The sequence below is a fragment of the Amblyomma maculatum genome, chromosome 10, assembly GCF_055883805.1.
Source record: "Amblyomma maculatum isolate TAMU_Amacu chromosome 10, ASM5588380v1, whole genome shotgun sequence".
Classification (NCBI taxonomy): domain Eukaryota; kingdom Metazoa; phylum Arthropoda; class Arachnida; order Ixodida; family Ixodidae; genus Amblyomma; species Amblyomma maculatum.
This window is the reverse complement of record NC_139353.1, coordinates 178,415,182-178,440,691: the sequence shown is the minus strand read 5'-3', so window position 1 is coordinate 178,440,691 and position 25,510 is coordinate 178,415,182. Positions and strand designations below refer to the sequence as shown.

Genomic DNA, 25,510 nt, shown 5'->3' with positions numbered 1-25,510 from the left:
AACGCAAGATTTCTCTTGTGTAGAAAAAACAACAGCTCCAAATTTACTGTAGTGTTGTCTTTTTATTCTTCTCTTTTTAGGACTCTGAAAACAAGCTATTAATCTTTATTAAAAATTACGGGTAAATTTTTGAAAATATTGCAGAGAGAAATATTGCTACTGCAACTAACAGGAAGAGTAAAAAATGATTTCCTGGCTCGCATTCACGCGATCACTACTTTCCAAGCAGCGGATTTGGATGTCTTGGCAATACTGCATGACGTCTCAGGCTCACCGAGGCCACCTTGACAATAAGCACTGCCAGAGAAGGAAGACATAAATCATCACCGAAAGCTGATATTTATGCGGAAGAGCGGTCACTTGACGGAATGAACCGAACTTTATTCGTCATCGTCCTTGCAGATGTCCCTGTCATCCAGAGGTACCCTTACGTCGCATATTTCTTCGTAGTTTTCCAGGCAGTCTCTCGGTATGTTGCGCGCCACCGATCTTCTCACCCACAGCATGCAATCTGCAAAGAAGGTAATTGAAATATTAACCACACGGACAATGTTTACATTCAGAAATTCATTTCTGATTATTTTTTTTAGGCGAACAAATGCTGAAACATCTTACGAAACGTTGGAAGCGGCTGCGTATGCACTCATCAACTTCAATGAAACGCCTTTTAGTCATGAGGTAACTTTCAGCATGAAATGCGTTTGTAATTTTACATTCAGCCTGCATTTTAATCCCAGACTGCCCTCAGTAGGTGCATTATTTCCAGTTTTTTTTTTCCTTCATTGCTGTTGACAGGTTGGTCAGAATGACGGACAACACTAATCTGTGTTTTTCAATATATCCAGAGTTTTGTAATTTTTTTTCATTTGAAATCTGTGCTACCCTCTATAAATATTATTTATTTCTATTTTATGTTTCTGTAATCCATGTACTCGAATGTTTAACCTAAAATAAAACACTTCAACAAATTATTTGCAGCCTTATCGCCATTTTCCGCTAACATGTCAGCCCCTACAAGAAGTGATTCGATTTATATATTAGGATTTCTGTTGACCTGTCGTGGTTTTTCAATACATACCATTCCAAGCTCACTATTGAATTGTTAGCATACTATTTCATGGATCACTCACAGTTGCCTGTACTAAAATTTAGTCCTAAAATGAGTCCTATAGCCTTCAAGGTATATTTGGGGAATAGGCCACACTGTTAGTTATTCGCAATTTTTGAGAAGATGGAGAATGCTGAACAGTCGTTTCAAGTGCAAGCTTGAAACCTTATATAAACATTCAAAATAATATTGATACGGGACTTACGCTCATGATTTTCGTAGGGAAGCTTGATCACTGTGCAGTTCTTGTAGTCGGTGTATTCGTAGATGACAGTATATTCACGAGTTTTATCTGAAAGGCAATGAAATTTATACACACAAATCAGAGAAGAAGAGCTGGCCGAGAGACAAGTACGTTATCACTTATATGGCATCCATGATTCTTTGTTTGCTTACAATTTGGTCTTGTTCTACAAGGAAAAAAAAGGCGTTGAGGTCGTTTAGGTATGGTTTTAGTCAATTTAATAAATAAAGCTCCCGTCACTAATATGTACAATGTGGTAAAATATGTAGGCATGTAGATGGTCCTACCGATTTTAAACTTTCGAATGACATAAAAATAAAGTCAGTATTATGTCCATCACAATAAATAGAACGGTTTTACCATAGCGGAAGCGTTCTTCTAATTTGTACAATGACCATTCTGAGAACAGCAGAAGCAGAGTGTACAAAATAAATCTCGGAAAAAATCAAACGCAGTCACCTCCATTCAAATAATATGAACTTTGGCCCGGAGTGTCTCCACGGAATAACTCGAAGGTGGCGTCCTTTCTGCAAAAAAAAAATTCGGGAAAAAAAGGAAAGTGAATCACTTACACATGTGCACAAATTGCTCAAACAATAAATGCGCTTTGTCCACAACGAATTGTCCAGCAGTATTACCGAGGCAATCAAGGAAGCAATTCAGTCTGCTATGGCTTGGGTTGAACTAAACTTTGTTCATTAGCAGCGCTCTTCTTTCTTCATAGTTACCAAAATATTGCAATTATAACCATCGCCTCTGCTTTTAACAGAGAAGATAGGAGCTGGCAAGACACTTGGTTGCGGGTTTGCCTTGGTTTCTTGTAGATGACTACGATAAAGGACATAAAAAACGGCTTTATACGCGTGATGTAGAAGATGCAATCCTTAGAGCGCCTTCAAATATTTATAACTAACACATACTTGTGTGTAGACACCAGTATTCAGTACAAGGGAAATTCATTCCGGAAAATATTACGCTAGCTTAAAGGATGCAACCTGCCACGTAGTACTTACACTTTTTGACAATAGAAAATCAGAGGTGGTGGAACTATTGTGCGCGTTTTAAGGTAGAAAATACAGACCAATTGCCAGATAAACTGACCACAGTTCCCCAAAAGAAATTAGGTTTGAGGTTTAACAATTATAAAACTTAACGAGTAGAAATTCCTGAAACCAGTGAAGGGGGATGTGCTTTGAGCAATTGTCTTACACATTGTTGACTTTCATGCTCCCCGTCGCAACTACCGTTTAGCAAATGATTACTGTTAGAGCCTTATCTCATGCAAATATATCTCTGGGTTTCTTCACCTCATGTACACCTGAATAACAAAAAAGCAAATGTTTGGTTTGATTTGGTTTGCGGGGTTTAACGTCCCAAAGCGACTCAGGCTATGAGAGACGCCGTAGTACAGGACTCCGCAAATTTCGACCATCTGACACCACCTTTCACGAGCACTGACATCGCACAGCAGACGGGCGCCTTGCTTTTCGCCTTCATCAAAAAGCGGCCGCCGAGGCCGGGGTTCGATCCCGCGTCCTTTGGAAGAGTACTAGAGCGCCGTAACCACTGCGCCACCCCGGCGGAGCAGGAATTAAAGATCGTAACATAAATCACATTTGTTGATGACTATCCGCGTTAAAGATAAGGCAATCAGGCTCTCCTTGCTAATAAGTTACAGCATAAAGGAGAATAACCAGTGACGAGGCCTAATTTAATCGGTCTTCGCAGGCAGTGCTTGTGCACTAATATGCGAAAACGTCCAGGTGCACGAAGAACATGAAGGGTCCAGGAGCCTCAGGGGCTGAGCTGTCACCACGGCTGCCTGAGCGAAAAGATTTCACCTAAAAACTGGAGAAATGTTCGTTTCTGGGTGCTCGCCTTATTTCTGAATTCCAGGCAAAAAAAAATGCATTTTGTGGTGTATCACAACGCATGCTCTAATAACTAGACAGGCCAGTGTCCTCGTCAGGCTGCATAAGCCGTTAGCCACCATCAGTGTAGGCAATGTCCTCAAAATAAAATGAGTCAGTTGACTGATTGATTTATTGATTGATCGATCCATTGATTATTGTTCTTTGCAGACAGTTTATCTCATTAACTTATTTCAGCTAAATGCATGCAAGGCCATCAAAAACAGGGTTCCCTCTGATGCGCTCCTTCATCCTCTTGTTGTCTGAAGCGGTGCGCACGCGGCTTAATAAATGCTGTGCCGAGGGTTCGCACAACGTGAGGAAAGACGCCTGATCTGCTGGCGTCATCTCTCAGTTTAGTCGCAGCATGATGCGCCATGCACATTGCTTTCTCGAGTTACGAAAATACACTCGCCTTCACAGACGGCACAAGTCGCCTCCACTCACCTCTTGTGGCCACTGTGTCCCTTGAAGTGCCAGACGTAGGTGGCTGACTTGGCTTTCGGATCTAAGGCGGTGCGTGTTGCAGAGAGGCATTTGAAAGAGGTATCGTTGCTCGACGTGAAGACGGCTACGACGTTTGGAAACGCTGTGTATAGCTGTCAGGAGAAAAAAAAATAACGAAGTGGATACGTTAAAAATGTTGGATTTTGCATGAAGCTAAGTTCATAGGATCTCAATCAACAGGCCTGGCAAACGTTTGTCATAGCATTTTACGGAACGTGGGCACGTAGTCCTGTCTTCCGCTGCAGCCTATCTTCGATTCAGTGAAATGAACGCTGTCGCCAGCAGTCTCACTGACCAGTTGTATTTAGTGATTCACAGTGGTTCGCCTGTGTCCTCGAAGTCCTTAGTGACGTCATCTATTCAGAAGAGCTCCACGTTTACGTCGTGCCATGGGGACGAAACCCTTGGCAAGTTTGCTAAACAATATTTGTAACTGAAGCATTCAGTGAAATAGAAATTTTGATGGCAACCTTTTCTCGTTGCCCACGTAGGAATAGCGTTTAAGCGATGGGGAGGCTAAGCGGTTTTCCGGCTGTTTCTTAGAACTGGATTAGGGAATGCACTGAGACGGGAAGGAATCTTTGTAGCATTTGCCTGGCCTCGCAAGGACGATAAAAGCCACAATACCTCCAAATATATCGTTTCGTGCTCCAAGAATTATTGATAGTAAGTCATGTGCCAGAATGAAAGAAAAATATCTGCTGGTAGGTAGGACAAAACGAAATCCCCTCTGTTTCTTGAATTCAAATAAAATTATTTTATGTGAGAAGATTTGGGGGATTTAAAGTGTAACGTGGCCTCCAAATAAATTCATGCCGGCATAGCGGCAATAATCTGATCACTAAAGCTTGGATGCCAGGTTTTCGTAGTTGCTGTTCATTAGTCAGGGCGAAAGCCAGACTCGAAACAGTATTTAGCCTGCTATAGCAAATTCTGCAAACGCTCCATAAGATCATGAAAGGCATTCCGCTGTGCAGCATTCATGAGAACGCATATCGAATAACCGAAGCCCAATTCTGTTCGCCCTGTTTATTGGGAGTTTGGGGATTTATCACAACATTGTAATCACCTTATTTATGCTATCTCTCTTTGCGATTGCATAACGCCGATGTTAGCTCTGCAAACTGCGTCAACCCGCGATAGCCCGTGACGGTTCTTTGTTCGTTTATTGCACAAAGTGGGAAATGATTCTTTTTTTTTTCAACTCAACTGAGCACATAGACGCATCCTCCTGTACCATTACTGAGAAGAAGAATGAGCACAACTAGTGCGCGCTCGATTTAAGCTTTCTTAGCTGCGAACTTCCCCCAAAAGAAAGAATGAAAAGCAAATAACGTTTTGATGTGCTTTCCATGTTTTCACACCATGTTCGACGACGGTCCTCAATGTCGTCACAATAATTTTCTTCCCCATCTTTTATGTTAATTTAGAAATACATAGTAAAAAAATATCTTCTAGAAAATTCATTGTATACAAAACTAATGACTACTGGAAAGAATCAGTGTATTTTGAAGCCGTATGTGAGAATTAATTTAGTGGCTGAAAATTCATGTCTATTGTAACAGTTACGCAAACATTATCTGTTACGGAACGCGAAGCCGTAACTAGACAGAAAGAGAAAACATTTGAATAAAAAAACTAAATTTATTATGCGCTTACAAATCACTGGCTAGGCTACTTTGCAAAAACGTCGTTTGGTCCTTTTTTTGCGATGGTACTAATAAGGTATTGAATTTTTATCTTTGTATTTGTGCATCTATTACGACTGAACTTAAAGCAAAATTCCTGCTCACTGCTTTCAAGGAATTGCTGAACTTAAATTTTGTTCAAATCGCACTCATCTACAGTTTTCCTAATAATTAGACCTCCGTGTTATATATATATGGCGCCAGATGTATCTATGTGGGATAGGGATACGATGCACCTGAACTCATACTTAAGAGCTTGAACGTCTAAAACGCAGCTGTGCACTCACCTTGACATTGTCCGCAGGATCGCGCCGACGTTTGTTGGTAGGCACAGCCGCAGCCAGAGTAAACAGTAAGAGGCCGAAGCCCAATTTGAGAAAAACCATAGCGAAACACAGTCTATAGGTCCCCAACAGAGGATCAACGTGACAACAGGGGCTCCAAGAGCTTTTATAAGGGCACCTAGTGGTCCCTCGTTTTCGGAAGGAGAGGATGAGAAACTGGATTTTACGGCTGCGAGTGAATGAGAGTGTCCAGAACAAAATGGTGCAGCGCAAATCGTGAATAGCCAGAACAAGATGACGACACACATTCTCCTTAGACGCCGCTGTGGGGCGTAGCCTGTTTCCAAAGCCTTTTGCATTTCTCAAATAATGCGGCAATAAATATAGATGGCAGTCACGGGACATCACGAGTCAATGAACAGCTTAGATAACAGCACAAGTTATAGCACAGGCTGGATTGCTATATTACAGCTCTAAAGTCGCTATTAAAAAAAAACAAATGCGGTAGCAAAGTTGGTCTTTCTTGTGTTTGATTCCTCAAGAGGCAGATAGCCACGTGACTGGCGTTTAAATGACTGAATATCTATAAATATTTTGTGATTATTTTTTGTTTTGCATATTTTGCCATCATTCTTCTCTGCTTCCATTCAGTATGTGGTCCTTTCCTGCTCGTCCTACCCCTCACTGGGAAATCGTGCCACTGCCAGAACGAGACCGAGTGCTAAGACGAAGTAGCGACATTATAATTTCCCTCTCCGCTCTGCAGTATGCTAGGACGCTAGAAATCAGTTCGAATCAACTCTTCACTCTCAGTACGTGCTAGGAAAAAAAAAATCAAGGGGGAGAAATAATAGTGACGGTTCACCTTCATCAGATAAGCTATCTTTTCGCTTGAAACCGCTTCTCTGCCATTAATCCTCGATTTATTACCGACGAAGCAAATACGGCTACAGCTTCGTAACTCAGACATCGCCGTGGGTGTCATTGGTGTCGGAGTCCAAAGCTGGTTTACGACCGGCTCTGGCGGCTATCCCAGGCACATGGTGCGATCAGAATTTTGGGTTTTTTACGCGGTCAAAGGCCCAGCTACTTGGGTCTTTTCAATATTGTTTTTACGTTTGTGTAGTTTAAAGGTTTTTGAATGCCAGTAAAGATTGCAGTAATATAATGAGTGATAAAAACAACTACTGACTACTGGCACCAATACCTTGCGATACTTTCGTTTCTGAAAATCCAGTGTAGGATGAGAGAAAGAAGAGGGCTACATAGCACGATAAAGCACTGAACAAGGGTTGAGCACGAGCCTCAGTTCTTTCGACGAGCCAACGTTTCGATAAAGGAACTTCGTCTGGGGAGCGCGATCATCCCGAAGAAGAATAGCAAAAGAGGGGAGTGGACGAAGGTGAAGAAGAAACAAGCAGGGCAAGGAGTGAAAGAATATCCACATTTCTTCTCTCTGCCTTGCTTTTTCTCCTCCACCCTCATTTGAGGAAACCAGGGCAAATAGTTAAGAATGTACACATTCTTTTACTCCTCGCCCTATTTCTTTCCCCGCCCTCCTTTCTCTGCCCTTCCTCCCCTTTCTCGTATTTAAAATTCCGCCGGTGACGATCGCGCTAGCCAAACGAAGAGAAGTCACTTTGTCGAAACGCTGGCTCGGCTTGCAAACGGAGGCTGCCCCTCAGCCCTAGCTGAGGGCTTGATTTAGTATACTAAAGGTAGGTAGGTCTAGGATAGGATTTAGCACCCCTGTTTGTGAGCATGTAAGAAAGAAAGTGCCACCTTTATTTATTCATGAGGCCTGCTGCTACGGTTTAGTGGAAAGAACAATTCCAAAATGGAAAGGAAGCTCGACTGTTGGGCCCAATATACGGGATCAAATCCCTGCTGGGGCGGCTGCTTTTTGATGAAGACAAAAAGCAATGTCAGTCCGCGCGAAGAAAACATTCAGGTGGTCGAAAATTTCGGAAATCTCCACCACAGCGTCTTTTACAGCCTCAGTGACTTTCCAACATTAAACCTCAAAAACAGAAACAAAACAAATCAAACTTAATCACAAGCTGGCGTCCGCCAAATCACTTGCATACTGACACCGTAATGCACATTGAAGAGGCCAAAGCGTGCTACCATTTGTGTAACCTTGTTCAAGCAAGTGAACTGGCCGCGACAGTTTTATGCGAAGCTTTGTAGGACCTGAGGAGATATTTTTATTTCACAACAGTTTTGGGAGGGCCGTTAATCTTGTCGACATTGTCCAAACGCATTCTCACGGCCGCAAGAATTCTGTGGTGTCAAAACAAAAAAAAAAAAAAGATGTGATTCTGTACAAGCCTGTCCGCAAAATCCGGATAGTTAAATGTGAAGTAGTAACATAAGTGGGTGCGGTCTGATGGGCACCACCTTTTTACATCTACAGTTTTAATTCAGCATTATTTCACAGCTTTGTCTTATAAATTCTACCTGCGCTTAACAGATTTGCTTCCAGCCTCAGCAGCCAATGTATCATGCGTGTACTATTAAGTGTCGGCATGTTTTTCGTATCACGTCTGCCAGTTTTACCTGCATTTTTAAACGACCACAATCGCAACATGTGACTCAAGGGCTTAGAATTAATTTCTTACCAAGAACTGTAATCTAACGCATTTCCTTACCCGCAGCCGCTCAGTACCATACTGACAAGGCATGGTCGCGAATAACAACAGTCTTTTTAAATTTTTAACTAAAGCTCTTAAAACATGCGTTTTTATTTCCCGCATTCCTCGCATCAAATACCTGGTCCCTGATGACAATGATTACTTCCGCAAGAGACTGGGCTTGATAGTCATGCATCAGGTACAACCTGGTTCACTAGCGGTGCCCACAACCAACAAGCACATTCGCGGAAGCAAGGACAAGTTCCAAGACGTTGAAGCTTTCTAAATCGACGCCGAGCACCACGAATTCGGCGTCGATTTAAAAGAAACCTTCCTCGGCAACATCGAAAACGTGGCAATGTAAGTTAGAAATGTGCACAGTAACATCCATAAAGATAATATCAATACAGACAGCGGAACAGACTGCAATATCACTGGCTATTGCTCAGACCGAGGCAATAAACATAAGTAGTGACATCAAAAGCGCAATCAGGAGGTACACCTAAAGAGTCATAGCGATGACCCGGGTAGAATCCTCAGTCAAAAGCTAATTGAAAGAGCCGTCCACCTTAACTGGACGCCAGCCCATGAAGACGTGCCCAGAAACAAGGCGGCACAAAAACTAGCCCTATAACTCACGCACCGGGCTGGAAGAGTGCCACCGGAGCAAGACAAACCGGAGGATCTGACCAAACATAGAGAAATAACACAGCACTCTACACTAAGCAAGAGGGTCTCACCACCACAAAACCCCAAGCTGGGAAAAGAACAAGCACTATCGTGGAGAAAGCTGCCGACAAATACATACCAAAACCACGTTCTCGTCAACCAAGTATGGCTGACAATAAGATCAGACCGATGATCAACATCTAATGAAAGGGGATAACTAAGTGACATAATATGGGAATGTGCGAGGTTTCCAGGCAGGGCTGAACCATAACAACAGACGCCTGGGAAACCCTTCTGCGGCCCAAAAGGCAAAAAAGAAATTGTTCAACTGGACGAAGATCCCGCGGAGATTCATGAACTACAAGCCTGCAAATAATGCGACTATCTCAACCTTATGGGTCTAACCCCCGAAGCGCGCACTAGGTTGGACAAATGAAACTTCTCTCTCTCTCTCTCTCTCTCTCTCTCTCTCTCTCTATATGCGTGGCATGAACAAAGGCCCGTATTTCCGCCACAGCAAAAACGGAATAAAAGCAATCACAGCCTCACGCGCCATGGCTGCTTTGTTCAGCTCTACAGAACCAAAGTGCAGCCGATCACACAAAAGACCTGGTAGCATTGGCACAATCGGAGCAAGTGGCCGTGGCCAAAAACACGAAGCGGTTAACAGTGCCTTTAATCAAAAAAGAGCAACTATTACCTGTGAAGATCCATTTATTTCTACTTAACCGCGACAGCAGCAGTGGCGGCGGCAGCGGCTACTTGGTATTCCGAGCGATTGGCACGCCAGACGGTATCGTGGTATCAAAAAAGAAAATAGCCGCAGTCGCTGATGTGGCCTACTTGCAAAGAAAAAATAATATATACCTTCTCTTCTTAAGACGCGTAATCTTACTCTTACTTTAGCGCTTGTTTGAAATTTAAATGAGTAAGGCGATGTTATCTTTAGGACTGGCGCTGGGTATAAAAGATAATCCCCGTAGCCGAGGAAGAGTGTAGGCGCATCACCCCCACCGCAGCGTAAGTGGCCTTATAAAACGCAAGTGTTGCCCGCACTCGAAAGTAAGTGTTTGTCTCTCTACTGGATTTTAGATGGAAGACGAAAGACGAAGGCACACAGATATTGAAGTCACGACAGAGGAGAATGAAGCGGCTTCGGACTGCGAAGAGGTGCCAGTCGTGTACATTTTCAAAACACTTTTCAGTGACCGAATATATCTCCAGGTATACTAATCAAGCCACCCTGGATCAAGCTACCAGGAATGTTCCCGTGAGCGTAATGAAGCCGTGGAATACTTGCGAAAACTGACTGAGTCGTGGATACTCTTTCAAACGCAAACGTATTCCAATCAGGAACTGCCGGAGAGCGAACTGCGGAAAGTATACAGCATAATTGCCCAGAATGGGCGCTGGAATTACACCGAATTCCAAAGCGCAGAAAACTTGTGCACTGTCTCTACCACCAGAGACAATAGAGAAACTGAGGACCTTTGTTGTTAACTTATTTCAAGATCTGAACTCGGCGCCACCCAGCACTCAGCAGCAGCTGGGTACCTCAACGCCAGCGGTGCAAGCATTTTACATCGCTATCATCTGCGATTGCAGCTGGTGGATAGATACTGTCTATGCACTGTTTTTTTTTTTCTCGTTACGAAAACCTAGCCGTGCGTCAGTTTGGTCTTCAAACACAACACGGTCAACACCTAGGGCCCATCGACCATCTCACCCTATATTTCAATGCGCAAACCCAAGACTTGCCATACTTTAAATTGCTAGGAGGCGACGGGGGTGATGACCGCCGATTTCACAATATGGGGCAATATAAAGGTAAAGGGGACGTCCCCGCAGGAGTTTAGGAAATACAGCTGACACAGTTTCTGGGATCAAGTCCACGCAACTACAGCCGTAAATGTGCAACAACTGATCAAAACGCTGACCTAATACACGCACACTGGTGTAAGGGCGGCAAAAGAAGAAGAAAAAGAAAAGCGGGAGAATCCATCCACGAGTAGTTCAGGCAGGACCCTGTAGAAAAAGAAAAGCGGGAGAATCCATCCCCGAGTAGTTCACGCAGGACCCTGTTATCATCACTAATTAGCATCGCGCCCACTGGTGGTCGGATTTTCAAACGCGCTTCGTAAGAATCGAGAATAAACTTCTCTAGCACGCCATTAAGGTACTCAACTACAAAATGTGTACATGGAAAATGCTCGAGTTTATCGAAATGTACCGCAGCATGAGTGCCATTTTCGACGCGCTGAACACAAATGTCGCTGTCTACTCATACCCGTGCATGAATCTCATTTGCCGTCATTAAAGGACTGCTCGCTTCTCAATGTGACGAAATTCACTAGGAAATTTTACTATGTGCAAGAAACCTATACGCTATGCGGAAAGACATATGCCCACAAAAAATTCTTGAAAATGTCCTGGTCACCAGACGCGGTTAGAAAGCTTATTCAATTCAGACCTGTCATTCTACATTAACCACGGCACTATTAGAAACTTTCACAGGTTTACATATATTCCACTGCAAAACATGGTCGGCAGTGGCACACTGGAGTGAAACGAGCCAAACGGCGAGTAGTCAGAGTCCGACACAACTAAAAAAAAAAAACCTTTGGTGCTGGTGTGGAACCTGTTGCAGTCAAGTATTGGCTAGACCAGACCGTCACCAGTGCACCGGTCACTGTGCTCTCAAACTAAGAGGGCTTCCTTATCACGACGCCTTCAACCTTCGCATCTTCTGCTACCACTGGAAGGCATACCGCTCACTGCGCCGTTACGACGAATAGATTCTTCCGCTTTCAATCATCGACTTGTCACACACCCACATCAGTGATCGTGCTATTCTAACAACACGAGCTGTACGCTAATAAATGTTCTGTCCTAAGCACTTGGTCGATGCCATGCTCTTTTCTACAATACCCACGGCGCGGAATGTAGGAAGCCTGGGTAATATCTGTGGCTGGTGAGGATTGTGTTATTACGCCTTCCGTTCCCTTGCTGAAGAAATAGAAAGAATTCCTAAATTACTCAGTGGACAGTGAAGAACGAACTTAGGTGCACATGGAAGAAGTGGAGAAAGAAGAAGGTGCGCTGTTAAGAATAAATAGGGTGCGTGCCATACATCAAGGCAGAAGAAGAAGAAATAGTTGTCAGTGCATCATCGCCCTTGTCTATGTATGTTTGTGTACGTGCGTGCGTGTATTGTATGCATTGTCGTCTGTTCAATTGCGTGTTTCATCATGTCTTAAGACCAATTAGCTAAACATTATACTGTATTGCTATGTGGTGGCGATGTTTATTAGAAGCTTTGTTAGGTTTTGTTAAGTTCAAATGGTTAAACATTGGCCGTGGCTTAGCTCAGCTAAGCCAGGATAAAAGTATCGAAATCATGTGTTCCTGGCTCTGGGCTACCTACTCCTCTGCAATCCATTATAATCCCATCCAGCCCAGTTTAATCCAATAAAGTCAGTCTAATCTAATTTTATTCTAATTCAGTCTCATCAAATTCATTTCAGTCAAGTGCAATTCTCCAGTCATATACAGGCCAATCCTGTCCAATTCAATCCAGATCTGTCTAATCTAGTCCCATCCAATCCTGTGCAATGCTGAGCACACCCGTATGCTGTGCGATGTCAGTGCACATTAAAGAACCCCAGGTGGTCGAAATTTCCGGATTCCTCCACTACGGCGTCTATCATAGCCTGAGTTGCTTTGGGACGTTAAACCCCATAAACCAACCAACCAACCAACTCTCTCCAGATATGCGCCGCTGACTAGCTTATCATCATCACGACTATCATCCTCACGCTTGAGAAGGAGAATTAATATGCGCTACTTACGATCGCGGACATGACGCAGATGGTAAAGCGCTCGGATGGAGATCCGAGGGATGGAGGCTCAATTCTCGGTTGTGACGACATTTTTTGATGAGGAAACCAGCCTGGCATAAACTTGCCATCTTGATTCAAATTCCAGGTTAGTCTCGTTGTCTAGCTATGTTCTAGCTGCATTAAACACGAGATATCATCTTCTTTTGGTTGCTTCGTGATTGCCAGTTGGCGTGGCGAGCGCGTGGCGTCCGCCAGGTGCGGCAAGTGGTAGGCAACGGCGCAAGGTCGTCTGTGCCTTCTAGGAGCACCGCCACAGCGAAATCGCAAGTTAGTGCCCCCCCCCCCCCAATCAGTTTCGCTACAAAAATAAGACATTAATCGAGGGATCATTAAAGCAGCTGTTGAAGCAGCTACTGGTACTTGGTCAATGCTTCGCATTTTTGCAACACCCAACAAGGGGGTGTCATAATCGCAATGTTAAATAGAAGCGTTCTTAGGTTAGGTTACGTGCGATGCTGTCCTGATGTCGCTGCTAAGAATCATATTTATGTGTTTCAGTTTGCATGGCTTTTATTCTTTCTTGTTTAACCACATAATTGCTATATTACATATAAATATGTTGCAAAATTATCTCGTTATTCCTAAACGTAAATGTACATTTTTATATTCAGTGTACAAGTATTGCAATTTATAACATACTTTCTCTTCTAGTACACTTTCCGGTGGAATTCATCTAAGTCCGAGCAGTACATTGGGAATATAAAGATAAACCAATATTTAAAGCCATCCAATACAGCACTGTTAGGAAGCGGTTTACTTTCTGTCTTTCAAGGTACGAAAACAAATCACGCTCTGACGAACATCATGTGGACGGGGTCCAAAATTTGTTTCAATCGAGATTCAATAACGGACAGTGATATCGCTCAGTAGATGACAGCCTTGCATTTCGCCTCCGAGGGCATACCCCGCGGCCAGTACCAGAACCGGATTCAGCAGTCGAGTGCCCCGACCACTCAGCCTATGCGGCGGGGCTATGGGAAAATGTCGCTATATGGCAAAATAGTAAAGAGTTTAGCTGGAGGTATCATTGATTAACATGGCAACAAAGCGAAAGTTATTTTCATACCCAACTATAAAGGGAATGCAAACCAATGTGTCGCCAAATCTGTAAGTGTTAGGAGTGAGATCACGTCCAGACCTAACTACCATTTCACTGACACAGACGTATCAAAAATTGATGCTATGGGACATCTAGCATGAACCTAGAGCCTGTCCAAAATCAACAAAAGTGATTTTGTTTCCGTGTCATTGTAATATTTGTGGTCACTGCAGGCTTGCTGATAACTGGTGGAATTAAACAGTCATGCATGTTCATACGGTCGTTCCTGAGTTTCTTTGTGCTTTGCTGAAGTCAAGGTCAATCTTGCGTGTCCGTGAGGAACCTGTCCACGAATTACTACCAACCTGTTCATGTCTGGCCTGTGATGTTCTATCCATTGACGTGGGAATAACGTTATAATGTTATAACCTGCTCTATATCATTACGCCCCCCGGCGAGGAGTAAAAAACTTCACATAAATGGACACATATCGCACGAGGGCATGTAATACAAATTAATTTCATAATTGACATAAATGAAGCTACACTTATGCGCCGCTTTTAAGGGTATTACGTGATAGGCGCAGCATCTCTCGACTACGTGTCCTCTTGTACATCCTGGTTCACGTACATGCACTTGTGTCACAAATAACTAAATTCGGGCACCTATTTTCTTTTATCTACTAATAACCAGATATTCATTAGTCTTTCTTATTGGCCTCGAGATCGAGCAGAGTCGCCACATTGCGGCTCAGCGGCGAAACCTACTCAGTGTGGATGCGTTTTCGCGTCGCGTGCCAGCCCGCAGTGATTTACTTGCGCGCATGTGGCATGTACAGGAGTGTTTTTGTTTGTTTCGCGGTTCCTGTGAGCTTTTGCTTACCTATAGGCCTCTTGCAAAATAAATATGGACAGTCTATAACCCCACGCTTCATTAAAAAAAATACTTGTCCGTATCGAGCATGTCATGCTTGGATAAGGACATCATCCATCGTGGGCTTCGGCGCTTGAGATCGTTTGACATGCAATGTCTCAAACGAAGTGGTACTGTCGTTACCGCCGTGTCAAAGCTAAACAGGTCGCTGCCGTCAATAAAAGTTAATGCAAACGCTTTGAAATTGCATATTCCCGTTTCTGTTTGGAATACCGCAGCTACTAAAACATATGCCACCGCAGACTGCTTCATATAGCAGAATGTAGTTTGAACAGACTACTCTATGCCTACTATGCCTTCTGTATTCACAATAGAGTTGTGAGTACTTTTTTTTTTTGCTTTTAAACCTCTGTCGCGGTGTCTCAATGGTAAGGGTGCTCGACTGCTGATTTCGAGAACGAGGGATTCGATCACAACCGTTTCGAAAGGCGCTCCTCTGCTGCGGGATTTCACTGCACAGTAAACAATTCCACGTGGTAAATGTGGTGTTAATAATGAAAACAAAAACGACACCAAAACCAGCTCTGCAATCATCCATCATAGCCGACACCGCTTTCATGCGTTAAACCCGGGCCAATATGGATTTCTTTTTTTTTTTGTTGTTGTTGAAGGCTCCTGTGCATCCGTAAAAGTTTTAGTGAGCACATTTTGCTTTTGAGAAATGCTCGAATGTTTGAGAAACATATTCCCCTCACCTAATAGTTACCCTAAATATTACATAATACACCTAGATATATGTACTTTACTGGTAGCCTATTATAATCATTATAATCTCTTTTCGTCCAAGTGCTGTCTTCCGAGCAAACTCGTCGTTTCAAGGGGAGCAAGACAGCTTCATGCGGGCTTAAATATCAGTGTTTAAAATACACCTTTATAGTCGTATGATAAGATGACCTCCATTTATTTCGGAATAGTTTTATATCCGGCACCTATTTTGGAAGCAACGCGTAATATTTTACTTCGCATAAGATTTAGTCACTGCTAAATAATTAGTGATAAAGACATTTTCAACCTGTAAAATTGCTTCGCAGAACATGACAGTGCCCATACGCAGCTTATAACGATGTCTTCGCAGCGAGTCATTCGTTGCTTGCACTTTAACGTTACTGAAAATTAATCGCTGATTATTGTAAATTCTGTCAAGTGTGTAAAAGTTCTTTCACACGGTGAAATTTATTGGCATTGGAAAACAAAGTAATTACAGTTCTAATTTACCGTTATATATTAACATCACACACATCAGAAATCCCTTATTCTTTCTTAGGTTTCAGGAAATCATTTGCTGGTAGTGGCGCATGCGGTAATACACTATCACATTCTATGACTGTGGCCGCAAAAAGCATCCCGGTAAATTTAATCCACTCAGCGCTGTACACAGCTTTCCTATGCGGCGAGGTTTCCTGTATGGTGTCGGCGTGATCTCATTTTTGGGGAATACTTGTGCGTGGTTGTCTGGGCCAGAGTTGATGTGCACTCAGTCTAAAGCAACTCGCCATGCAGTGCACTGCCAGTGCTATATTTAACGTGCTTAATCCTCGGGTCAAGTACGATACAATGAACCAGCTTTCTCGATTCAATGTTAAGTACTGCAAGTATCTGCGTGGGCTTGACACTACATTCCCCGGTCTCACCCGCATGAGACACGCACAAACTGTTTAAAAGTCGATAAGAAAAACAAAGCTGTCATTAGGCAGGCCCAAGCATTAGGCGCGTGATCTGCCCAGTCCAAGTATCTCAATAAACCCCCATCCTACAATATTATTTATTTAAATGAGGTTATAGGAAAATCAAGGAACCTTATAGACCTTCTTCACTCTGGCTACGTTACGAAGATGTGATGGCGCTGTCATCGTCAGTGACTTTCGCGTGGTAGGCAAAACATTTCAGTCGCTTTTGCCCACAGTGGAGGGGGGGGGGGGGGGGGGGGTGTTGCTTCGCTACTGACAAAAAAAAAAACTAGCACCATGTCGACTGGTTGCGTCACTGTGGCATCTGACTAAAGACACTGACAGGGGAAGTTTAATAAGCTTGCATAGGTTTCTTGTCGACGAAGGTTGCCGTAATCAGTGGGCCGCCGCGGTGAAGCTCATCGAATAGGCGGCAACCACTTTGTCACTGATAAGAGAGTGGTTATTCACCTTTACGGCAGAGCGGTCTACCCGTTCAAAGGTTGCGAATAACTCGAGTTTGGTCTTCGTTACGGCACCTATAATCGTAGATTCGTGTTGGTGCGTGGGCGACTGCGCCCGTAGCATATGTAAGAACATAGAGGAAGTATAGTGGTGGCAAAGGCTGGGCCCAAAAGCGGTTTAGCGGTACCGCAGCATAGCCGCAGGTCGGGGGGCCAATCACTCAGATTAAGAAATTATGCGACTACAAATTAAAACGTATCAGTCAAGATAAGAAGAATAGACATTTTGATAACTTTGCTTGTGAATAAGGTAAGGTATTTTATTACTACACTGTTAATTAAACAAAAACATGCAACACTCTTATCGCGCTTCGTTGAGAAACTATCCAGGCCTTGTTAGATTCTTGCGAAGTAGGCAACCAGAGGTAACCAAGGCAACGGAGAAAACGAAGCTGACGGAGCACGAAATGGTTTCTTATCGCCGTCTACTGTGGTGCGAGACTTGGCGCGCCCGGGAAAGCGTATGAAATTAGTTCGAAAATGTGAAAATACCCTTTTTGAGAAGATTTCGACATCCTTGCTGGTCTCTGCTCTGCCACCGTTTGGTGAGATCTAATATCCCCCTACAGCCGTGTTTTTTTTTTAGTTTCGTCCCCTTCGACGTGCGACCAGCATTGCAGCATTGTATTGCGCTTCTCGTTCTTCGTTTAAAGCGCTTAGAGCTTTATCGCAAGATGAGCCCGCACAAAGTGAGGAAGCGATGCTCTGTGGCACATTGCGGCAGCGTGGACTAAACCGTCAGTATCTTATTACATCGCGACCCGGCTTACGTTCACCGGTGAGCAGATCTGGAGGTTGCACTTAGACTCAATGTATGCTCTAATGCGCCTGTGATAAGCCCGTTTGTTGATGCTAAAGCTGTCTGGACTGGTGCAGCATTTAAACTGCCTTGAAAACGGCTGTATTCTTTCAGCCGAAGAATTTAAATGCGAAGAGTAATCCCAGTGCTCTATGTTCCACGTGTGTCTTGATGCACCTAATTTCATGACATTTTTATTTCAATTGCAGCTGTCATTGCTTTGTTTTCTGTACATTAATATTTCTTATATGGTGATGTTTTGTGGCAGACACTTCAAGCCTTTTCCATACCTCTGCTGTGATCTTTGGGATAACTAGCCCGCTTAAACAGCGCTATTGTCTGTGCTGTCTGCGACATGCATTTTTTAATGCTGTGCTTTATTGCTGTATTTGCTTGGTTGATGAAATAAATCATGAATATGAAAACCATAATTGTTCCCTTGGTATACACTGTTGCGAACTGGGCACGACTGCCCGATTGCATCAGTGTTTAGGAAGAAAGTACATGGCTAAAGTACTTGCATGACCTAAAGTAGTACTTCCAACATTCCAACATGAATTTGCATGCTTGGTCAGTGTTTGGAAGTGTTGCTGCCTTTCTATGCCACCACCTTTGCCAACCACATTCATTGTGCTGGAGCAACTGCTTATAAACAAGGGCGTAAACCACATAAACTCGAATACTTTTAGATGGCAAAGGTCGGCGAGCGCTGAAAGGCAATAACCTTCAAACGATGCAGGCTCATCAATGCAGCCCGGTTGTTTTAAAAAAGAAGAACAGAAAAAAAATCTTGTTTATAATTCGCCCCAAAGTGAACGTTGCGTGACGTCATTTGTAATCATAGCCCCCAAATTTAATTGGTCGCTGGAGCTCATGAGCCGCCATGTTTTGTACATATGAGCGTCTATGGAGCCTTCGCTACCATTGTGCATCTACCTTGTTTGGTTTGGTTGGGTTTGTGGGGTTTAACGTCCCAAAGCAACTCAGGCTATGAGAGACGCCGTAGTGGAGGACTCCGGAAATTTCGACCACCTGGGGTTCTTTAACGTGCACTGACACCGCACAGCACACGGACGCCTTGCTTTTCGCCTCCATCGAAAAGCTGCCGCCGAGGCCGGGATTCGATCCCGTGTCCTTGGAAACAGTAGTCGAGCGTCGTAACCACTGCGCCACCCCGGCGGGGTGCATCTACCTTGTATGTAGACGAGGTAGGCAGTATATTGAATGCATAAACATGTTTTTTTTTTTTATTGGAGCATGCGTATATGTGTTTACCTATGTAAACAAATCCTCAAACACGTATTTTTTGCATTGGTAACTTTACGTATGCATAGTGAGCTGCTACGTGAGCGCTCTGTACTGAACGCCTGAGCAGGATGGTCGGCGCACTGCCATACCTAAAGCACGATGCTGCGCAAAGAACAATTCCGATGCAATAATTAGGCAAAAATAGAAAGCAGCTTGGGCTGCCGAACTACACATCGACAGAAAGGCTCATGGGACTGGGAATACATAACACACTAGAGGAGCTCAAGGAGGCTCAGCTTATAATGATAAAAGAACGGCTTAAGCGCACCAAGGCAGGCAGAGCCATACTTGAGCCTCTAGGTATAGGCCTAGAACTTCCACCCAAGGATACGAAAACACAGCTACCCAAACTCCTTAGGAAGGGACTGACGATCAGACCACTACCAAATAGCATGCACCCTTCCCACCACAAAGGAAGGAGGAAAACTAGGGCAATAGCTAAAACACGCAACGAGCGAAGGAGATGTCTATGTTGACGCGGCAGAATACGCATCAAGCGGAGCGTTCGCACTGGCGGTGGTGGACGTGCACGGGCGGCTGCGAGCATCAGAATCGCTAGTGGCAAAATTCTCGGCAACGGCGGAAGAGGCAGCTGTAGCACTAGCCAAGGCGGATACAATCTTCTGTGATTCTAAATTTGCCATGCGTAGCTTTGCGGGGGGGGGGGGGGGGGGGGGGGCGAATCTCACCTGCGGCACAGCTGATAATGAAACTGACCAGGCAACCATACAGAGAAATTGAGGTGATATGGGTGCCGGCCCACTCGTGGAATCCGGGAAATGAGGCGGCCCACAACAATGCTCGAAATTCCGTCAACCGAGTCAGTGGGTAGTTCGCATCCATGGGTTACTACCGAGTCAGTGGGTAGTTCGCATCCATGGGTTACTCCAAGGATGGGCTAGCATATTTTGACGATATCACTAGACATTACAGATTGGAACGGCATAAATTTTCACCACCTGACAAAACGTTGGATAAGGCACAGGAGACCGCTTGGAGGATACTCCAGACAAGATCCTTTCTTAACCCGTATTCATTACCAAAAATGTACCCGGATGACTTCAGCCCACGTGCAGATTCTGTGGCGAAACAGCCACGTATGATTACATACAATGGCAAATCTAAAGAACCTCCACCAGAGGATCTAGTACAGATTACTTCTCTTGAACGAAGGGACACCGGTCGGGTCAGCTCGGACACAGGCATTCAAGCCTTGGCAACCGAGTGGGCCGCTAAGGTCGCCGCCAGCCAGTGACTGAAGGCCATCTAGAGCGGACCATCTGCATCTGTATTTTGACGAAATAAATGTTTCCCAATCCAATTGCTGGTTATGTTGCTTTCATGGGTAACCTTCGCCGTGCTCAGCTCGAATTATTTTAATCTATTTCGTGATGACGATTGACACCGGGCGTTGACAACCGATGATGTGCTGGATTAGGGACGGATGCTTTTATATACCGAGCAATTTCAGTTGTACTGACACTGCCTTGTTATGAAGGCGCTTTACGGGGTAAAGCATCGCCGATCGACGTATGAAGCCGTGCTTCAGACTCTCTGAGAACCTTTACAGCAGCTATATACACACTGCATGGAACACTGTTTCATTCTGAGTTTTCTTTCATTGAAACGCAGCCACGGTTGCGGGCCTGAGCAGGTCACCCTAACAACGGAACCACCGTGACAGCTACAGCTTACAAACGTAATGCAAGCTAAAAGCGGCAATACTCGTGATGAAATTGCGAACGTTAACGCCGACTGCCGCCCATGAACAGAACAACAGGCATGCAGTGTGGTGATTTCAGCGAATAATACAAAGATAAGCAAACCAGTGCGATGCCAAGGCGCAATGCTCTTGCTACTGTTGCCCTGCTTACCTAAAAGTCCCTCGACTCTAGCGAGGAGCTTTGTGCTTAGTAACAATGTTCATTTGTCAATCAGTGTGAAGAATCATCCCAAAGTGAAATGATGTTTCCAGCCATTACTTCGTACGTGTTTTGCGCGCACTGTTTACGAGCAAAAAAAATCTCTACTTAACTGAAATGGATAAGCATCCGAAGCTTTCCAATTCTCGGCGAGTTCCGCGGTTAATTTGCTCGGCGAAAACAGCCAATACATTGCAAATATGCTGCTGCTCTGCCGGGCAGCAACACCTTGCTTGTGCTAATTGAACCCGCTCGCCGTCTGCGTGGTACGGCGTGCGGGATAGGACGCTGCACATCGTGTGTAACGAGTTTGAATAGAAACGCTTCAATACAAGGGTGGGAGCCGAGCTTCGCTTATGCCGTAGGCCGCGATCGAGTGACATCACAGGCAAGGACAGTTGCGCAGCCCCCTCACCAAGCTCTGCCGGCGTTGCCTAGCAACGTTTAAGAGGTGTGCGACTTCCCCTCATTACCAAAGATTTGTCTTCATTCAGGAATTGAACCTCCATCCTTTGGATCTCCAGCCTAGCGCTTTACCGCTGTGCCACGCCCCGGTTCACGAAAGAGCTCTTTTTTTGGAATGCACCGATGGCAACGGCTGCACCTCGGCGCTACGGCTGTTTAACTAGCTCTTCACAAACATATACCGCTGTTTACGTAGCGTAAAATGTAAGCTGAGCCAGCTTATCTCCCTCTGTTATCATAACTACCCGCCGTGGTCTCTCATGTTTCCGAGCTACTGGGGACCGCTTACTTGGTTTAGACAATTCTCAAATAGCCTTGAAGACCTTCGAAAATCTATGGGATAGCGTAAGGCTGCAGCGCTGGCCTCCCTCGTTTTAGTGATACCGACTCGCCGGTCACAGTAAATTCCACGACACGAATGATGCCCGCGGCGTGAAAGTGGTTTTCACAAACAGGAGCAAATTTAGAACCGAAAGTGATGTTACCAGTTTTTTCCCGCGGTATTGCACGCTTCCATTTTTCCGACAGCTCCTTGCAGCAGGGAAGGGATACAACGAGACCTTCTCGGTCACCCCTTTGTAACCGGAACGGCATCCTAGTACGCAGCAAGTGTTCGGCATGGTTCTACGCGCACAAGGTACATGATGCGGTGACTGTGGTCGTGAAACTTTATTTAGTGAAGGCCAAACAATATTATGTTGCCGCCGTTCCGTGGGTGGCCTTCCGGCTGCTGGTCGTAGCCTCCAGGGCATGCCTGACGGTGACTTCCGCTGCCCAGGTCGTAAGCCACAGTTGAATATGCGGCTCCGAGCTGGCCAAAGCAGCCTCTTACAGCTGCGGGCGGTTCAGTTGCCAGGAGACGGCACCGGGGTGAATAAGGGCAAGGCGTGCAGGGGAGAGGAACGTGTGGGCCTGTAAATGACGCCAAGTATTCAGTTCTATTTTAGATAGCTACCTTTTAGGGGGAGGGAGGGATAAGCGGGAGTTGCGGTAGTGAAGTGTAACATCACGGAAGGTTAGGAGGGACTCATATGTGTCCATCCCGGAGTGGAGTGGGCCAGCTCGGTCGGTCATCTCGCGAGCGATGAAATTTGTCGCCTCATTTCCAGAGTGCCCGGTGGTAGCCGGAACCCAGAAGAGTTGGATAGGACGGGAAAGGGGGAGGGGGAGTGCTCAAGAATGTTGAGCGCATAGAAAGAGGTTTTACCATTTGCAAAGTTGCGGACTGCGGTCTTAGAGTCGCTAAATATGAAAAGGGCCGATGTGTTGGCAGTGGCGAGGGCGATGGCTGCTTCCTCTGCGGCAGTGGAAGTGAGAGCCGGGATAGTGACGACGGAGAGGGGGGTTCGTGGATTAGAACAGTGGACAGGGCATAGCGGGGGACGTCCTTTTGGACAACCTAAAACAAACACATACATCACCCGGCACATCCGACCCCCTACCTCCCTATGCAGATCAACCAAATTCTGCTCTCGATGTTGAGATTACGGAAGCCGAGGTCTGAGCGACCCTCCTGACTCTCCGCACATCTTCCGCTACTGGCGTTTACAAAATCTCCAACTCAATGCTTCGCAAACTGGATGATCAATCGATCACCCTGATTGCGGACTACTTTAATAAATGCTGATCGGAATGCACCCTCCCCCAGTCTTGGCGTCATGCCAAAGTTATATTTATTCCCAGACCAAATAAATCCCTCACACTAGCTAACCTCCGACCCATCTACCTCAATTCGTGTCTGGGAAAACTTCTCGAACGCGTCGTGCTAGCGAGACTCACTCAGCACATGATCGACAATGACCTCTACCTCCCTGCATGGTCGGCTTCCGCCCGCATTTGTCCGGGCAGGATGCCATGCTGCAGCTAACCACCAACATTTTTGACCCGGCTATCCCGGGCCATACAAAGGCCGTCCTGGCTTTAGATTTATCTAAAGCATTTGATCGAGTTGATCACACCGCGATCCATGACAGCCCTCTTCTGTCTTGATATGGGTGTGCGTACGCACACCTATATCGGAACTTTCCTTAACAACCGCACGGCTGAGGTCCACTTTGGCCACACACATCACCTCCTTCCTCGCTTAAAGGGGTCGGTACTCCCCAGGGCTCCGTCCTCTCCCCTTTCCTGCTCAACGCGACAATGATCTCACTCGCCCGGAAACTCACCACGATACCACACCTCCGGCACACCCTCTATGCCGACGACATAACGTTGTGGACCACCCACGGCAGTGATGGCGACATAAAAGGCACATTACAAAGCGCCGCCACATTAACGCAAGAACACGCCCGAAGCATCGTACTCTCATGCTCCCCAGAGAAGTCCGAGCTCCTCATCCTCCACCCCACCACCCGTAACCCTCCCAGAGCCCCCATAACCATTGTTTTGGATAATTGTCCCATTACGGACATGGACACTCTCCGGGTCCTGGGACTTCATATCCGAAGCAACGGTACAAACAGCCTCACAATAAAGAAACTCAAGCGGGTTACAGGTGCGATCTCGCACCTCATCCGCAGAGTTTCGGGCCACCACAGGGCATGAGGGAGCATGATCTATGTCGCTTCATTCATGCCTTTATCCTCAGCCGATTCTTATACACGCTCCCTTACATCAAACTTAGAGGTGACGAGATCTCCACCTTGGACGGGATGCTTCGTACCGCTTTCAAAACGGCCCTCCACCTACCCCTCAACACTTCAACAGAGAAATTACTTCAGCTGGGTCTCCACAATACTGTTGGGGAGCTTGTGGAGGCCCACAGACAGACCCAGTATGTCCGATTGACACAGACTCGAACCGGACGTCACATCCTCCAAACTCTCGATGTTCACATCCCCGCTAACGACCCCACACTCCTCTCCTTCCCATGCCCTATCCACTCCAACATTCTTGTCAAACCACTTCCCCGAAACTCCCATCCACAACACCACGAGCCCCGCCGCCAAGCCCGGGCAAAGGCGCTCCACAAATATTACAGCTCCGAGACGGATGCCGTATGGGTGGACGCCGCATGCTCAGGCGATGAGGTGGCGGCAGCCGCGGTGAACAATACCCTTCAGTCCATTGCAACTCTCCCCGTCCGCTCTGTTACCTCCTCAGAAGTGGACGAGGAGGCAGCGATCGCCCTTGCAATTGCCCACACGGAAGCTAGATATATACTAATAAACTCAAAAACTGAAATACCAAATTTCGCACGTGGGCGAGTTCATGTTTCTGCTTTATGCATACTGACCTCGCCCACTGCCAACCGCCCCTCCACGTGGAGCTTATCTGTATGCCGGCGCACTCGGGGAACCCTAGCAACCAGGCCGCCAACAGCTTAGCCCGAGGTCTAATATGCTGGGTACAGGCGGTCCCCACGTCAGAGTTCTACCGGGAGCGCATGCACACGTTTAAAAAGATGACTCAGGCCTACCGGGTCGAGACACAGATCTACCCCCCACCTCACTCCTCCCTCAGCAATCACCACCAAACACTATGGCGTCACCTCCAGACGCGAACCCTCCCATCCCCTTACATTAGGTCCCGTGACCACCCCACTCTCACTGACGCCTCCTGCACCCTTTGCAACGAGCCCACTGCCACCCTCGCCTACATTCTATTCCAGTGCCCGGCGGATTCTCATACGCAGGGTCTGGAGAACTTCACCACCTGGGATGAATGGGAGACCCTGCTACGCTCTGAGGACCCGGTCCGGCAAAAGGCCGCCACAGACCGAGCTGCCGACGTCATGAACCGCAGGAACATGAACGTTTGAGTGTAGTGGGGCCGTGTGGGGGCCCAGGGGCCTGCGTGGCCCGAACTCCTCTGTTAAAATAAACGTTTTTACTACTACTGGTTTAGTTGCGCCGCATAGAAAGCATGCGGAGTCATACCGACCCGGGTGTGCCAAGACCAACCAAGTT

The 25,510-nt window shown here is 45.8% G+C and overlaps 1 protein-coding gene and 1 pseudogene across 1 annotated transcript; one reads left to right on the top strand and one right to left on the bottom strand.

The window, feature by feature from the left end:
• Window positions 1-380: 380 nt before the first annotated feature.
• Window positions 381-5,843, bottom strand: LOC146178021 (uncharacterized). The gene is made up of 5 exons (XM_084581668.1): window positions 5,745-5,843; window positions 3,710-3,861; window positions 1,812-1,879; window positions 1,314-1,400; window positions 381-511 (listed from the first exon to the last, which is right to left on the bottom strand). Exons 1-5 carry the CDS (start codon window positions 5,841-5,843, stop codon window positions 381-383), a joined length of 537 nt encoding a protein of 178 aa, XP_084437794.1.
• A 2,721-nt stretch (window positions 5,844-8,564) lies between these two features.
• LOC146178020 (uncharacterized) lies at window positions 8,565-11,919 on the top strand (annotated as a pseudogene).
• Window positions 11,920-25,510: the final 13,591 nt, after the last annotated feature.

Excerpts from the sequence above, each read along its gene's own strand:
- LOC146178021 (XM_084581668.1), bottom strand. The coding sequence starts at position 5,843 with ATGGTTTTTCTCAAATTGGGCTTCGGCCTCTTACTGTTTACTCTGGCT. Across the intron at positions 1,401-1,811 it reads TTCATATTATTTGAATGGAG|ATAAAACTCGTGAATATACT; the intron begins GTGACTGCGTTT and ends ATTGCCTTTCAG. Across the intron at positions 512-1,313 it reads TCCCTACGAAAATCATGAGC|ATTGCATGCTGTGGGTGAGA; the intron begins GTAAGTCCCGTA and ends CCTTCTTTGCAG.